Here is a 13,398-nt window from a genome sequence, read left to right as displayed (position 1 = left end):
ATTATATCATAATAACAATGTCGTACCTAAAGAAAGAGCCAACAAGATCCCTTCTCGTATAATTTTAGGAGCAATTTTATTAATACCGTTGTTTCTCCTGGAACAGACTTTTAACCAACTCAAAACATTTGAGTGTCAGCAAAATACATTCCGTCTACTTAACTCTCTCTTATTTCATTTAATTTCGTTATTTCAAATCGTTCTAAATCATTTTCAAGGAAAGAAACGGAAAGAGCTGCCCGAGAGTATCAAAACCTCCATCCAGTCCATTCCACTCAACTCAGGAAGTAATGTTAAGGATATTGTAATTCAGTTTCAAGAAGCTCTGCAGTTGAAACCAGCATCTTTGGCCATTCCAGAGCCTGAGACGAAAAGTATGATTCGTGACCTCGCCCTGAGAGCTAAATCTGAGAAACGGGATGATTTGGTGAGACACTTACGAGATATTACACCTGCTGGCACTACTGGTGAGTTTGAGAAGATGAAATTTTTTTTCGCACTGGGGAGAGGGGATAGGTTTCTAAGATATAAAGAAGTTCTCACACAAACGTCCTCTCAATGCACCATTAAATTAATGTCGACGTGAGCTTGATTTTATTGTGAAGTTGTATTTGCTGTTAATGCCCTCTTGATCTGCTTTAATATGTCTATTTTTTGTCTTTGTTTTAAGTATTCTAAAATAAATTCAGCTATATTTATCTTCTTTTTCTGTTGTTTGTCTCTACAGGACCGTTGTTGAATGAGGATATGTCAGTTGGTTGCATGCCATATAAACAATACGAGGATTTAACGTTCAGCCTCTCGGGTAAGGAATTAGGGTGGCGTCCGCACACCAATTTATTCATAAACTTGTTTTAATCTTTGATTGAACTCATAGGTTGTTGTCTCTCGACTCCTAAAAGGACTCTCGAAAAAACTCGGGCCTTAACAAGATTCGATTCTGCAGATGCGTTTTCAGATTATATTCCGGCTAGATAATTTTACAGTTAGCTAAATTTCGTCCGCTTTCGTCAAAACCCTTTCCAGAAGGATGAGCTGACAATAATTTAGACGAAATTTGGAGGATATCGGGCTCTAAGAAAATGTGAGCAATTTTAAGTCATTCAACCATACAGTCTACAGGTCAAAGTTCTGTTTTTCAATAGTAACACAGTTTATAAAAGAGCATAATATGTTTTTCTACGTAGGTGGAGACGAGTGGAAACTGTTGGCAGAAAGGCTGGGTTTATCCCAAATCCAGATTCGCTTTCTAGACAAGAGAGTTACGAATCCTTCTGACGTTGTCTTTAGCGCTGTGGGAAAGCATCGCCACCTGAGTGTTGGAGAAATCTATGACACATTAGTCGACTGCGAACTACCAGCTATCGCAGATCTAATGTAAATTAGAATATGAATACTGGAAGAAGGCGAGTGACACAGCAAGAACCAGTAGCAAGAAGCAAGGTAGCGGCCGAAGACTTATTTGCGAGAGATCTAAGGGAAAATACAGTTCTTGAGCTTGGAGTCGATAAATAATGCGTTGAGGTGCGACAGCATCATTTGAGCAGATTTATAGTTGCTCATAATTGCATGTTTGTAAAGTAAAAAAAAAAAAACTTTAAATGTAGATTTTCTTTGAATTTATATCTTCGTTGTCCTTGCGAGTAGGTATATCATAAACATAAAGCCATAATGAATTGATTTGGAGTAGTTGTTGTATTTGAAACGGAGGAACTACGGGAAAAGGACCGAGGTTGATTTATCTCCACTAACAGAGGTATAGCCTCGTATAGGGCCTGGTAAATAGCATGTGACAATCTTCTATATATAAGATTCGTGGCCTTTAATTCAAGTATATTTTCCGTGTTTTCTGGCCAGTTAAATGAAATTTTTTAAAAGCACCAGTGTATCTAATTTCTCATTTCTAGCGAAAAACAATTTTAACATGGTGAGGACATGCTGAAATAATACAGTTTTGCATTACTTTTATGTCCACATGGCCATGACCTTGGTGCTAATTTTAATCTTTCTGAGTTTTTTGTGCATGCAAGTGATTAAAGGAACAGTCACAACAAATGTTCATTTTATCGGAATATTATTACAACATAATAGCGGGGATTTACGGCGCAGGGAAGGGATGGGATCCTCCGCTAAATAGTTTAAATAAATAGCATGCAAGACTCGTTTGAAATCTAGTCGTAAGCATCAATTGTTTCCTTCCTATTCAGCAATGACAAAATTTCTTCAACTGCGGAGCTCGAATGAAGTGACAAGGTTTCCTTGTGCATGCAACACCTCTGTATTGGTATCCAGTTTTCATATTTTGTTGACAAATACACTGCTAGAAAACAATGATCTCGTAGTTAGTAACACATGTACACTCTGAAATTCCCTTTTTGGTTTGATAAAAGAATAAGAAGGTTTTTGTTTCAGAAAGAAAAAAACTCAGTTGAACATTAGATTAACCTTTCAGATTGCAGTTATCCATCTATATCTTTAGATAGAGAAAGACGTCTTGAGAGTGAAGTACACTATTGAAAAAACAATGATTTGTTGTAGTAAGTAATGCACACGGAAATATATTCGATCATCGGTTGTGCATGAATTAGATTTGAGTGTAACTGCTGTGGCAGCACATTTTATCTTTCGCTTGACCTATATGTGTATGCTTTGTATGCCAAAGTAAAGTCAAAATAAAATCGTGTGTGTTTTAGCTTATCATGTGATGGAATGAAAAAATTATTAAATAAATAAATATAAATAAATAAATGACAATTTTATATAGCGCCCTATCCAAAAGCTCTAAGGCACTTCACAATCAAAGTAAAAAATAAAAATAATCAAACGTAATCATTCGTAAAAATAACGCTTAAAAAGATAAGTTTTAAGATTACGCTTAAAAGCGTTGAGATCTACACTACATTTCATGGTTTCAGGAATGTCATTCCACAGCTTAGGTGCAGAGACAGAAAAGGCGCGATCGCCATAAGATTTCAACCTGGAGCGAGGAATCACTAACAAGTTCCTACTCGATGATCGTAAAGACCTAGTAGGCTTATAAGTTTCTAACAAGTCACTGATATAACTTGGGCATAAATTATTTAAAGCTTTAAAAGTAAAAAATAAGATTTTACAAATAATCCTCTGCTCCACGGGGAGCCAGTGCAGTTCCCTCAGTAAAGGAGTAACGTGATCATGCTTGCGACCACATAAGATCAGCCGTGCCGAACAATTCTGGGCTAATTGCAATCTATGAACTAAATGTTTCGGAAGACCGTATAACAGAGAATTACAGTTGTCTTATCTGCATGTGAGGAAGGCGTGTACTAACGCCTTAGTACTACTAACTGACAAAAGCTTTCTAATCGGTGTATAGTAGATGATTAGCTTCGGTGTTATGCGTGCGCTATCGTCTTTCCAGTTTTCTTCTCTTTCTCTTTGCAACTTTAATTTCGTCCGTAAACCATGGCGCATAAGAGCGAAGAGTACCAGACCTACGAATGATTGGGGCATGATTGTCGATCATAGATTGCAGAGTGGAGTTGGATTGATCAATAACTAATGAAAGGTCATCATTTAGAGTTGATCTAATTAGCGCGGATTCTTCCAGGTCAGAGGAGAACTTATACATGTCAGTAACACTTAAACGTCGAAAAGATAACATTTGATCTTGAGCAATATGTTTACAAAAATCCAGATTACACCGGATCATAAAATGATCAGAAAGTGCAGGATCAAAGACCAGAGATTCTTGATGAAAGATTGTTCCTCTCTAGTGATAACGAGGTCAAGAGTATGACCATTCTTATGCGTAGAATCATTTACGTGCTGGCGAAAGTTAAATGAATGAAGAAGGCCAGTAAATCGCCGACCAGCATTATTTTGAGAATCAACATGAAAGTTGAAGTCACCAACAATCAGCAAATAGCCTGATGCCGTTACTATATGGGCAAGATAGCTAGCAAACTCATCAAAAAACAGTGACACATCGGATGAAGGAGGACGGTACAGGACAATTAAACGGACAAAATACTTCGTAGCCCTGAGTTCCAGCTCAAGATGTTCGAAAGAGCAATAGGATTCATGTGCTTGAATTTTGGCCTTGATATTATTCTTGAGAACAATGCCAACCCCGCCACCAGTAGTATGTAATCGAAGGACATGGTGAAAAACATATCAGTCTGGACAAATGTCACGGATATAATATAAATCCGAGTCATCACCACGAAGCCACGTCTCTGACAGGGCAAAGAGGTCGATATTGTGATCAGCTATGAAATCATTTATCAGCCGAGACTTGTTACAAATAGATCGAGCATTCAAAAGGCAAAAATCCAAAGGTACAACGGTCGATAACTTAGATCGCAATGGATCCGGACGAATACAAATTAAGTTGTTCACATTGACATCTAAAGGGCGTGATTCACAGATTTGTAACGGCGAAGTGGCATTTTGAATATTTAATGAAACACGGTAATGGCGACGACCAGAACAAATCACAGGAATCCTAAGACCATTTCCCGTTGATTTTTGCTTATTCAACCTTCCAGCACGCTTCCCCCGGTATCTCAAAAGATCCAAAGATTTTAACTTCCCCAGAAATTCAGGCGAACAGTAGTGCTTACTCCAATGACGAAGAGACAGTAACCGGTTCCTCTCGCAAGATATGCAAGAAGGTCGATAATTCTTCTGATGTCCCAGGTCAAGTCCACGAACATTGTAAGGGCTTGTAGTAAAATGGGCCTTTAACAAGGAACAACAAGGACCAGGATTTCTTTCAACGTCCATAAAGATAATTAGATCAGAGGCAGGCAGGGATAGGCACACGAAGCCGCGTTTGTTCCAGCTAACGATTGGTCGACTTGGGTTGTAACTCGGAAAATCTCTGCGGCAAATAAAATGTAACCTCGGTATCCAACAAAAGGCTGGTTATAAGGCATGTTCCCTAGCAGTACCGACATGGTGAAATAAACTTAAAAAACCGGAACACAGCAACAGAATTAGACACAAATTGCGGAGAGCGAAAATCGTGGCTGTCATCATGGCGCCTGACGGGATCCAAAAACTAATTCGCTTGAAGAAAGTGAAAGATGTAGTTGTATATTTTTCCCATTCCATTTCTTCAGATTCCCCTTTCTTGCCGTGGTTAACCATTCATACTCCTAAATAAAATAAAGACTTTATGAGAGAAATGAGTCTCCCACAAAAAACAGAACACATTGAGCTGAACAGGGCAACTGAAGCTCTTTTAATTATGACTTCCAATTTGATTTAAATTACACTCACAGATAAGTAACTTCCAGTTTAAGAACTCAACATCTAGTTTCGCACTTTTTTAACTTCACCTTATGAAACCTATGCAATGCAAGGCAATTAATGTATCAGCTCATTACGAGGCTGAGGTTAATTCCAAAATCAGAAACGATAAAATATCTCTACAAGTGATTCTATATCATCTGATAAAACTTAATGATAAAACTTTACCAAGGCAAAGAGCACTTTTACATTTCGTATCTCCGTTTACATAACCTACAATGACTCGGAGCTTACTTATCTTTTAAGGGTCTGTACGGGCGTGGCTGTATAGAATAATTATTAACAATCTTAAATGACCCAATTTTGCATACAAGGCGCTTCGACACTAAAGAAGTCAAACGAGAAAAGAATGGCTACTTCCTTTCCGGAGAGTTCTGTGTATCAGAGTAAATCCTTTGCAAAATTACAAAATGTAACGAGAAAACCCTTTCATTATGATTCGAAGCATTTGTTTCTACAAGCCTACATGGGATGATTTTTTGTTCTTCATCTTTTCGCTTTTTGTTTCCTATGTAACTATTCATTAACTGCGTTTTACAAAATGTCATTGAATTATCAGTATAGAACTTGTTGGGTGTGATTTCTGCACGATCCATACTCATCATATTTCAGTTCTTGAATAAAGGAAACATTGGCGAAGCCAATAGATTGCCTTTGGGAATACGGCTTTGTTTTGAAATAGTAGGGGGGCTGTGTAGGAATTTTTAGCGGCTGGTTGAGTTTATTTTTTATTTTTTTTTAGATATCTTACTTCTGGAAAGTCAATCATCACTAAACTTCCTAAACGGCTAGATTTGCTTATAACTCTATGTCTCGTTATACATGTAATTCGTTGATAAATGAAAACAATATTGAAAATAGTACATTATCCCTTTGGACAAAGGCTTTGATTTAGAGTAGACTAGAGCTACACGAAAATTCCTTCCAAGAAAACTTTCATTTCATAATAATCTTCATGACCCAGTACTTTTTTAAGCTCTAACTCTCGCAGCCATTCAAACGTTACGTTTAGTCCAGGACCATGTTTCTCGAAGGTTTTTTCGTCCCAAGGAGTTTTTATCACTGTTTTTTTGTTTTTTTGCACGTTCGTTTTTATTTTTATTTCAATTTCAATGTTTGTGGCATGCAGCTAACTATGGCTGCGTTATTTTTTTTCCCTTTTTGCCTGTCGTTCTTATCATGGTAGCTTTGCGCTTGCGAATGGACCACTCTCGTATATTTCTATTTTGTTCATGTATTTCTTTCTTTTTTTTTCAGTTTAACCTTCATTGTTCTTTCGCAAAATACTTAATTCATTGATCATATAAAGGTGCACAAGGAAGATGATCATGCCATACCAGAATGTTCATGGTTATATCGATTTTATTGTATTACTCAAATTGAAGGCGAGTAAAAATGCTACTTTCTTAAAAGCTGTCCGCAAAGCACGTGACAGTGCCGTTTTTGTCTCAATCGCGCTTGTTATGAATAGACAGTAATACATGAGGGTCTGAATGGGGGGGTCAAAATGTCGGTTGTCGGTTAAAATTTCATTACTTTGTCGGTTGTCGGTTAAGATTTTTGACCTTTGTCGGTTGTCGGTTGTCGGTAAATCTCAGTTAATAATTAAAAATACACGTAATTATTCACATTTATTATGCAATTTGCCCAGTTTTAAGACTTTAAACTCTAGACGAAGTGTAACACTTGTAATAATTCATTATTTGTTTTCACTTAAACCTCGTTAACGCTGTTTTTTAATTTAGCAACGTGCTCATCTACCCCACTTTTGTTTGCAAATCTAGTATACCGATAAAATTCACTAAAGCTTTTATTATAGATGTGAATTTGTTTCCTGTCGACTACGGGGCATCGAAGTGAATCAAGAGAGGTAAATTCTACAACGAATGAAACACCCACTCTAGCCCCTGGAATACCTAATTTTAATTTGTAAGCTACGGAAGTCTTTTTTCCGAGACGTCCACAAAAACTCACTACACTTATTATTCAACGGCTCTCGTGGCTTTTCTGCGAGGTTCCTTTTTTTTTCTCTTTTTTTTTGCCAAAAATTTGGTTGTCATACGTATCAATCTGCTCCGTTAAATGGATTTTTTAACTGTTAGTACCTCTTACGTACATGTCGAGACGCACAAATGCACGAACAGCCCTGCCGGATCGGGTAACACACGCTCTGTTGATCCGCTGCACGCGTTCCACACTTACCGTTGAGCTCACTGCTACTTTCATCCGATATTAAATTTGGAAGTTCAAGCTGCCATTGCCCATCCGTCACAATTGCAAAATTTTTGCATTTGCCCGCAGGCGATTTCGCCAGGCGAAATAACTTCTACAAAAATCCGCCAATTCCATATTGATGTGCCTGCTCCTTTAGTCCTAAAAACTCCGTAAGATGTTTTTTTAGTTCAGATACTCCTCTATGAGCTTCTTTGTCTACTGGGACCCTGCTTCGATGACGTTCGATGGCGATTTCTTCACCTTTTCGAAAAAAACTCACGATGACTTTAGCAATCCCAGTCATGACCCAACCGCATGAACAAACAACGAGCAATAAAAAGACAACAGCAGGGCGTCTCGTCGGCTCGATTGTGATCCGCTGTTCTTGAAATAAGACAGCAGGGCGTCTTGTCAGCCCGATTACGAGCCGCTGTTCTAGAAATGAGCCCACGCTGCTCACCGAAAAGAAGGATCCCGTGGATTTAAAGTAATTTGAAGACAAGAAATTCTATAATTCGGCTAAATTTGGAATTAATGTGGTTACGTCGGGTGAAGAAGGATTTTCTGAGCTAGAAATCATCAAAATGCTGTTCTTTCTGAATACAAACATCCCTATCACGTCTGACTATGTCGGTTGTCGGTTAGAATTTATTTGTCGCTAGTCGGTAATTTTTTCCCTGTTTCGTCGGTAGTCAGTAATTTTTTACGCCCTTTGTCGCTAGTCGGTTAACCCCATTCACACCCTCATACATGGGCGCACGTAGATGTCTAGTTGAAAACGATAAGAGAAATTTCATATCTACAAGTAACCATGTACTATTTTGTTTTCCCTTCGATAAAGACGAATTTAATAATATAAAACTTTTTCGATGTTCATTTAATAAGTGGGAAGCCTTGTCACTAGTGATCTCAATTGCTTGAAGGAAATTTGAAGCCTTCAAAAAAAAAGATGGCAAAAAAAATTTAAAAAATCCTCTTTTTTAAAAGCTGTCGGTTAGTAACTGAGAATATATAACATTAAAGGGGAAAAATGATAGGTTAATTCAGTCATCATCGTTGATCTTTTTTCGTTCCACTCCAAGAAAAAGTAAACCTTCCGGGAGCCCATTAATCGTTGCCCTTGTATCGTTACTTAGTTTTCCAGAAGCGACAAAATTCATTGCTTTTCATTTTAATCTCTTAGATGTTTTTACGGTTTCTATTCTTAGTCAACTCTTATATGAATCTTCCTGTCTACCCTTGGTCAGGATTCCATTCAGGGACTGGAGCGTATCTCTTAACCATTTTGCACATCCCAGATCATATAAAAACTTAAATTCAATATGCGATATTCAAAGCATTAGGTTTTAAGGTGTTTTTGGCTCCTATAGTCTTTGTTTTGTTTGAGACGATTTTGTCCCGTAGTTTTTGCGTTCATTTACGTAATTTACATAAACGAATCCAAACTTTTGAAGGCTGTATTTTAAACGTATGTAAATGTATTCAAATTGAGGCAATTCAGGTGAGGACTTATATTTCCGTACTTGCTCTCTAAGGGGGCTGGGGTGGGGGAGCATGACAAAAGGAGTTGTTTTAAACTGGAAATGCAGAGCTATGGAGTACTCTCTCAGTGCACGATTATTCACCCTGGTCGGTTTCGACGAACTTTTGGAAATTCATTTATCTATCTTTTGTTTGTTTGTTTGTTTTTATTAGGTCTCCGTAAATGGGTGCATCGCTGATAAAGTGAATATTTCAACCCAAATCAATAAACGCAGCTTTGGAAAAAATACAGTTTACCAGTATTTTTCTCTCTGGGAGGCGGGGTTGCAGGGGGCTGTGTGTCAACCTCAGAAGTCATTAACTATGGCGGCTCTTGCGGTAAGGTGTCACTTGATTCGGATTAGGCTAGTCAACTTATATCAGACTTGCAATTTTTATCACGACCAGTTACCAGGATTCCTCAGGGACGATAACAACAGAATTCAGTCTCTTCGATCTGAATGAAATAACAGGGTATTGGTTCATGTAAGCTGAACCTCTATTTCGCTGCCATTGCAAAAAAAAAGCTCGGCTATTTTCCTCATTTTAGTTATCCGTCCCTAATTATACTTTGAAAGAACGCAAAAACTGATGGCACAAATTTTTTTTTAGCAATACAAATACTCGCCACAGAGTTGATCACAATAACCATAGCAACAACCACTTATCCTGAAAAAAAATGGGTAGTTTCCATAATGGAGGATTTTTTTTCTCCAGACATTGTCTCAACCGGAGATATTTGGCCTAAATGTATCTGTCCTATTACAACTGTACAGAATGATTTGTGAAAATAAGGCAGCTAACCCACCAATCACATTTCAATAAATTACAATGGTGATCATTATTAGTATCGTTGTAATTATCAGTTCTATTATTATCATACTCATAATTGTTTTTATTGAATCATAAGGTAAAAAAGAATAGTGCAGATAAAGAACGTGGCTGCAATCCCTTGTCAATGGCAACACAATTACAACGTTTATCAAAAAATTGCGTTACTTTGGTCTGCTTTTGTTTATGTTTGCGTGACTTCCCTTCGGAGTCGAAACACGGAAGTAAAAAAAAAATTAATCAACTCCTTTTCTTTGATATATTTACTTATTCTAGCAAAGGTACACAGAAGAACGGAAGAATAGTGATATAATCTGTACACAAATTTCCTATACATGCTTACGAAACCGGGGGAAGGAGGGAAGATAAATTTTAAAACCATAAAACACACTGCTTCGGGACGGCCCAAATTCAACTCTCGTCAAACAGCTAGATCGCAATGAACACATTCGATACAATTTACGTCAAACTCTACGTGCTCCGGCGCTAAACGTTATTTAAGATATCTTTTCAAAGAATGCTTTGAATCGAGGCCGCCTCGATACTGCTACACTCCTGTGATTGACTTTATTCACCTTCGTACTTTCCTACCTTCCCTGGGTCTCGGCAGACCAAAAAAAAGCAAAAGCCGCTTCTTTTCCTGGTGCCAGTAGCAATTTCCGTGATTCGATTGTCCTTGCTGTAATGCGCATTCTATGAAGGTGAAATTCTCCCATAGGAAATGTTTCACTTGGAGCAGGAAAAAGTTGGCATTGGCTGCAAGTGGGCTTGAGTGACAGTCACCAGAATTATCATCCAGAGAAGCGTAAAATATATCAAACAAGAAATCATGATCAATTACACGTTTTTTTAATTAAAAAAAATTATCCAGACGCCAAGGCAGCGTATTGGAAATTTTGCTTAAACCCCACTCCTCCCCCCTCCCCTGAACAGACAATAATTATGCAGCCAATCAAATGCGGAATATATCTTAATTTGGTCAGTGCAAAAGCTATTGAATTTCTTGCCCTTTTAAATTTCCTAGAAAGGAGAAAGTTCATATATATTATTTAGGAACCGTGATTGAATTTAAAAATGAGACATTCCCAAATGTCTGGCATCGACCTTACTTCGTTCGTGTTTTGGGATAAGCTGTAACCCCCGAATATCTACCAACAATGTATTTCGCTCACAATTTCCTTGTATTTATGCTAATGGTTTTGTTCGTTCTCGCTCCTGATTGTGAGGCTTGGCGAAGACGTCGTCAACGTCGCTGTACTCCGCGAAGCTGCGAAGTTAGTTATTGGTCGACCTGGAGCACGTGCAGTTCAGATCAGTGCGGGCAACAAAGATCTCAAAGACGATCAAGAAGTGTAGAGTCCTCACCAAATTGTGGGGGAAAGCAATGCCCTGATCTGTTCGAAACACGGCTGTGGTATGGAAGTAAACCGGTGAACTGTCACTTAAGCTACTGGTCAGAATGGAGCGCTTGCACTACTGTATGTGGCGTATCAGGGAAACAGACAATTTATCGCCACAGAATAAGAACAGAACAGTGTGGAGGAATATGTAAGTCCACCTTCTATAAAACACGAGTCTGTCCTCTCACGAGTTGTTTAAACGGAGGAAGTTTAAGGGGTGAAACATATGTTTCTGTAAGAAAGGCTTTGGCGGAAATTGCTGTGGGAAAGAAGGTAATATTTACAGGTTGGCAACTGTTAAATGTCTGCTAGCTTCCTTATGATCCAGTGGCAAGACGTATGTCTTACTGTATTCATAACCCCTTATTCAATGCCCCGTTTACCTTACGAAGGATAAATTTAGAAGCACTGCTAGAGCTCGTTTCCGAATACTAATCCGGAAAAAATAACCACAGAAAAGGAAATATTTCAAAAATCATTCCTCAAAATGGATAAATGTTTTTGAAACTAAGACCAAGGTTCAAACTCACACGTATTATTCTCTTGGGCTAACCTAGGATGAATTACGGCCACTTCGTTCCATGACCACTTCGTTTCATCCTTTGGTCACTTCGTTCCGTTGCATCTTCTTCAGTGAAAGTAACGTATGATGAAAGTAAAGTATGATGAGTTCTCTATTCTGGTTGCTATGATCAACGCGTGGTTTCACATCTTTTCGCGTTTATGTTCAATATAAACATGATTTCGCATATTCGTCAGTCTAAAACTAATAAATACTGTAAAGAAAGGTTAACTTAGTAATAACAAGCAGGTTCATCTTTACTCAAGTCTGATAAAAAAGTAAAGCGATGTAGAAATAATGAAATCAAGGTTTACTTTGGTCTGGTTGCTATGATCAACGTGTATACGTATAGTTGTTTCCGGTAGTCCCAGGTTCCACGCACACGGCAGGTACTTCACAAGTTTCAAAATGGCCGTCACAACAGACGGCGTATACCGTTTACTAGTTTTGTAAGATTAGAAGTTTACACGCTTAGTTTACACTTGGAACGAAGTGACTATTCTTTGGAACGAAGTGGTTTGGAACGAAGTGGTCATGGAACGAAGTGACCGGATACCCCTAGGATACATAGGTTATTTCGCCTGCTTCAGTTTCACTTTATCGACAATTTTCATTGCCTCGATCATTTTCTTGTCTTTTATAGATTCATCTTTGTCGACGGGTGGAATTTGCGGAGTAGTCATTGGCTCAGTCGCCGGAGTGTGTTTTTTTATCATCCTATCCATCAAGTTATACAAGTTATATAAAGAAAAGAAAGAAAATCGAGTCACAATATTTAAGCCAAATTGACGTTTATAGTCTGCCTGGGTCTTGCAAGTAGCCAACTGATATTCCTCTGACTCTTAAGGGATCCCTAAGGTACCCCTTGTACCATAAACTGTTTTGAGAAGAGCAGTTAACCATAATATTATTGCTCAGATGATTACGGAAGGAACAAGAAATTACCGAGCTCCCAAAAATGGCCCTTGAGTGACTTGTTTTTCTTGAAAGATAGTGCTTTTGATGTAAATGTCACGCATATTAGTTATTGCGGGCTTGCCTAGTTATATAATGACTGCATATGATTTAGTTTTAGCACAGTCATATTGTAGTGAAAATTTCTCAGTTTTAATGTGCTGATTGCATTACAATAATCAACTTTGTGTAACGCAGTTGAGCTCTACAAAATTACAAACATGAAATTGATATCATGATCGGCACAGAAATTTCCTCTAAAAAACAAAAATGTAAATACGAATCATTTCTCTCATGCTGAAAAACAAACCGGCTCAATAGAGCAGGGCTCAGAAAATGCTGAATATGAAGGAGGAAGTTCGTCGGCAGTAGCTCCATTTTGCTTTGAAGAGGCTCTGGTTCAATGCAAATAACAAGCTCAGAAGGATTTCCTGAATGAGTTTTTGGATCAGATCTCAACAGTCTGTAAAGCATGTACATCCACAAACAAAGTAAGAATAATTCACTAGTGCACGCAACCTTCCCCGATCGCACCTCCACTCGAGTTTGTAAAGGAAATTGGACTCCTAATATTTGTTTTCTCAGCTTACCTATGACGCTTCAATCTGATCTGAGGAAGAG

At 38.1% G+C, this 13,398-nt stretch overlaps 2 protein-coding genes and 1 pseudogene across 8 annotated transcripts in view; all 3 read left to right on the top strand.

Annotated features, from left to right (window-relative positions):
- Nucleotides 1–2,677, top strand: part of LOC131769277 (uncharacterized) — a 79,001-nt gene extending 76,324 nt beyond the window's left edge. For all 6 annotated transcript variants that reach the window (XM_066173156.1, XM_066173155.1, XM_066173154.1 and 3 more), the window contains 3 exons: nucleotides 219–467; nucleotides 728–805; nucleotides 1,188–2,677. In XM_066173156.1, coding sequence (XP_066029253.1) covers nucleotides 219–467; nucleotides 728–805; nucleotides 1,188–1,381 — 521 coding nt within the window. In that variant the 3' untranslated portion in view covers nucleotides 1,382–2,677. The remainder of the gene's footprint in view (nucleotides 1–218; nucleotides 468–727; nucleotides 806–1,187) is intronic.
- Nucleotides 1–13,398, top strand: part of LOC131769281 (uncharacterized) — a 126,423-nt gene that overhangs the window by 83,732 nt on the left and 29,293 nt on the right. The gene's annotated exons all lie outside the window — the stretch shown is intronic.
- LOC131788597 (spondin-1-like) lies at nucleotides 10,905–11,584 on the top strand (annotated as a pseudogene).

Source organism: Pocillopora verrucosa, chromosome 10 (genome assembly GCF_036669915.1).
Source record: "Pocillopora verrucosa isolate sample1 chromosome 10, ASM3666991v2, whole genome shotgun sequence".
Classification (NCBI taxonomy): Eukaryota; Metazoa; Cnidaria; class Anthozoa; order Scleractinia; family Pocilloporidae; genus Pocillopora; species Pocillopora verrucosa.
Note: the sequence above shows the minus strand (reverse complement) of the source record. Positions and strands in the feature narration are given on the sequence as shown.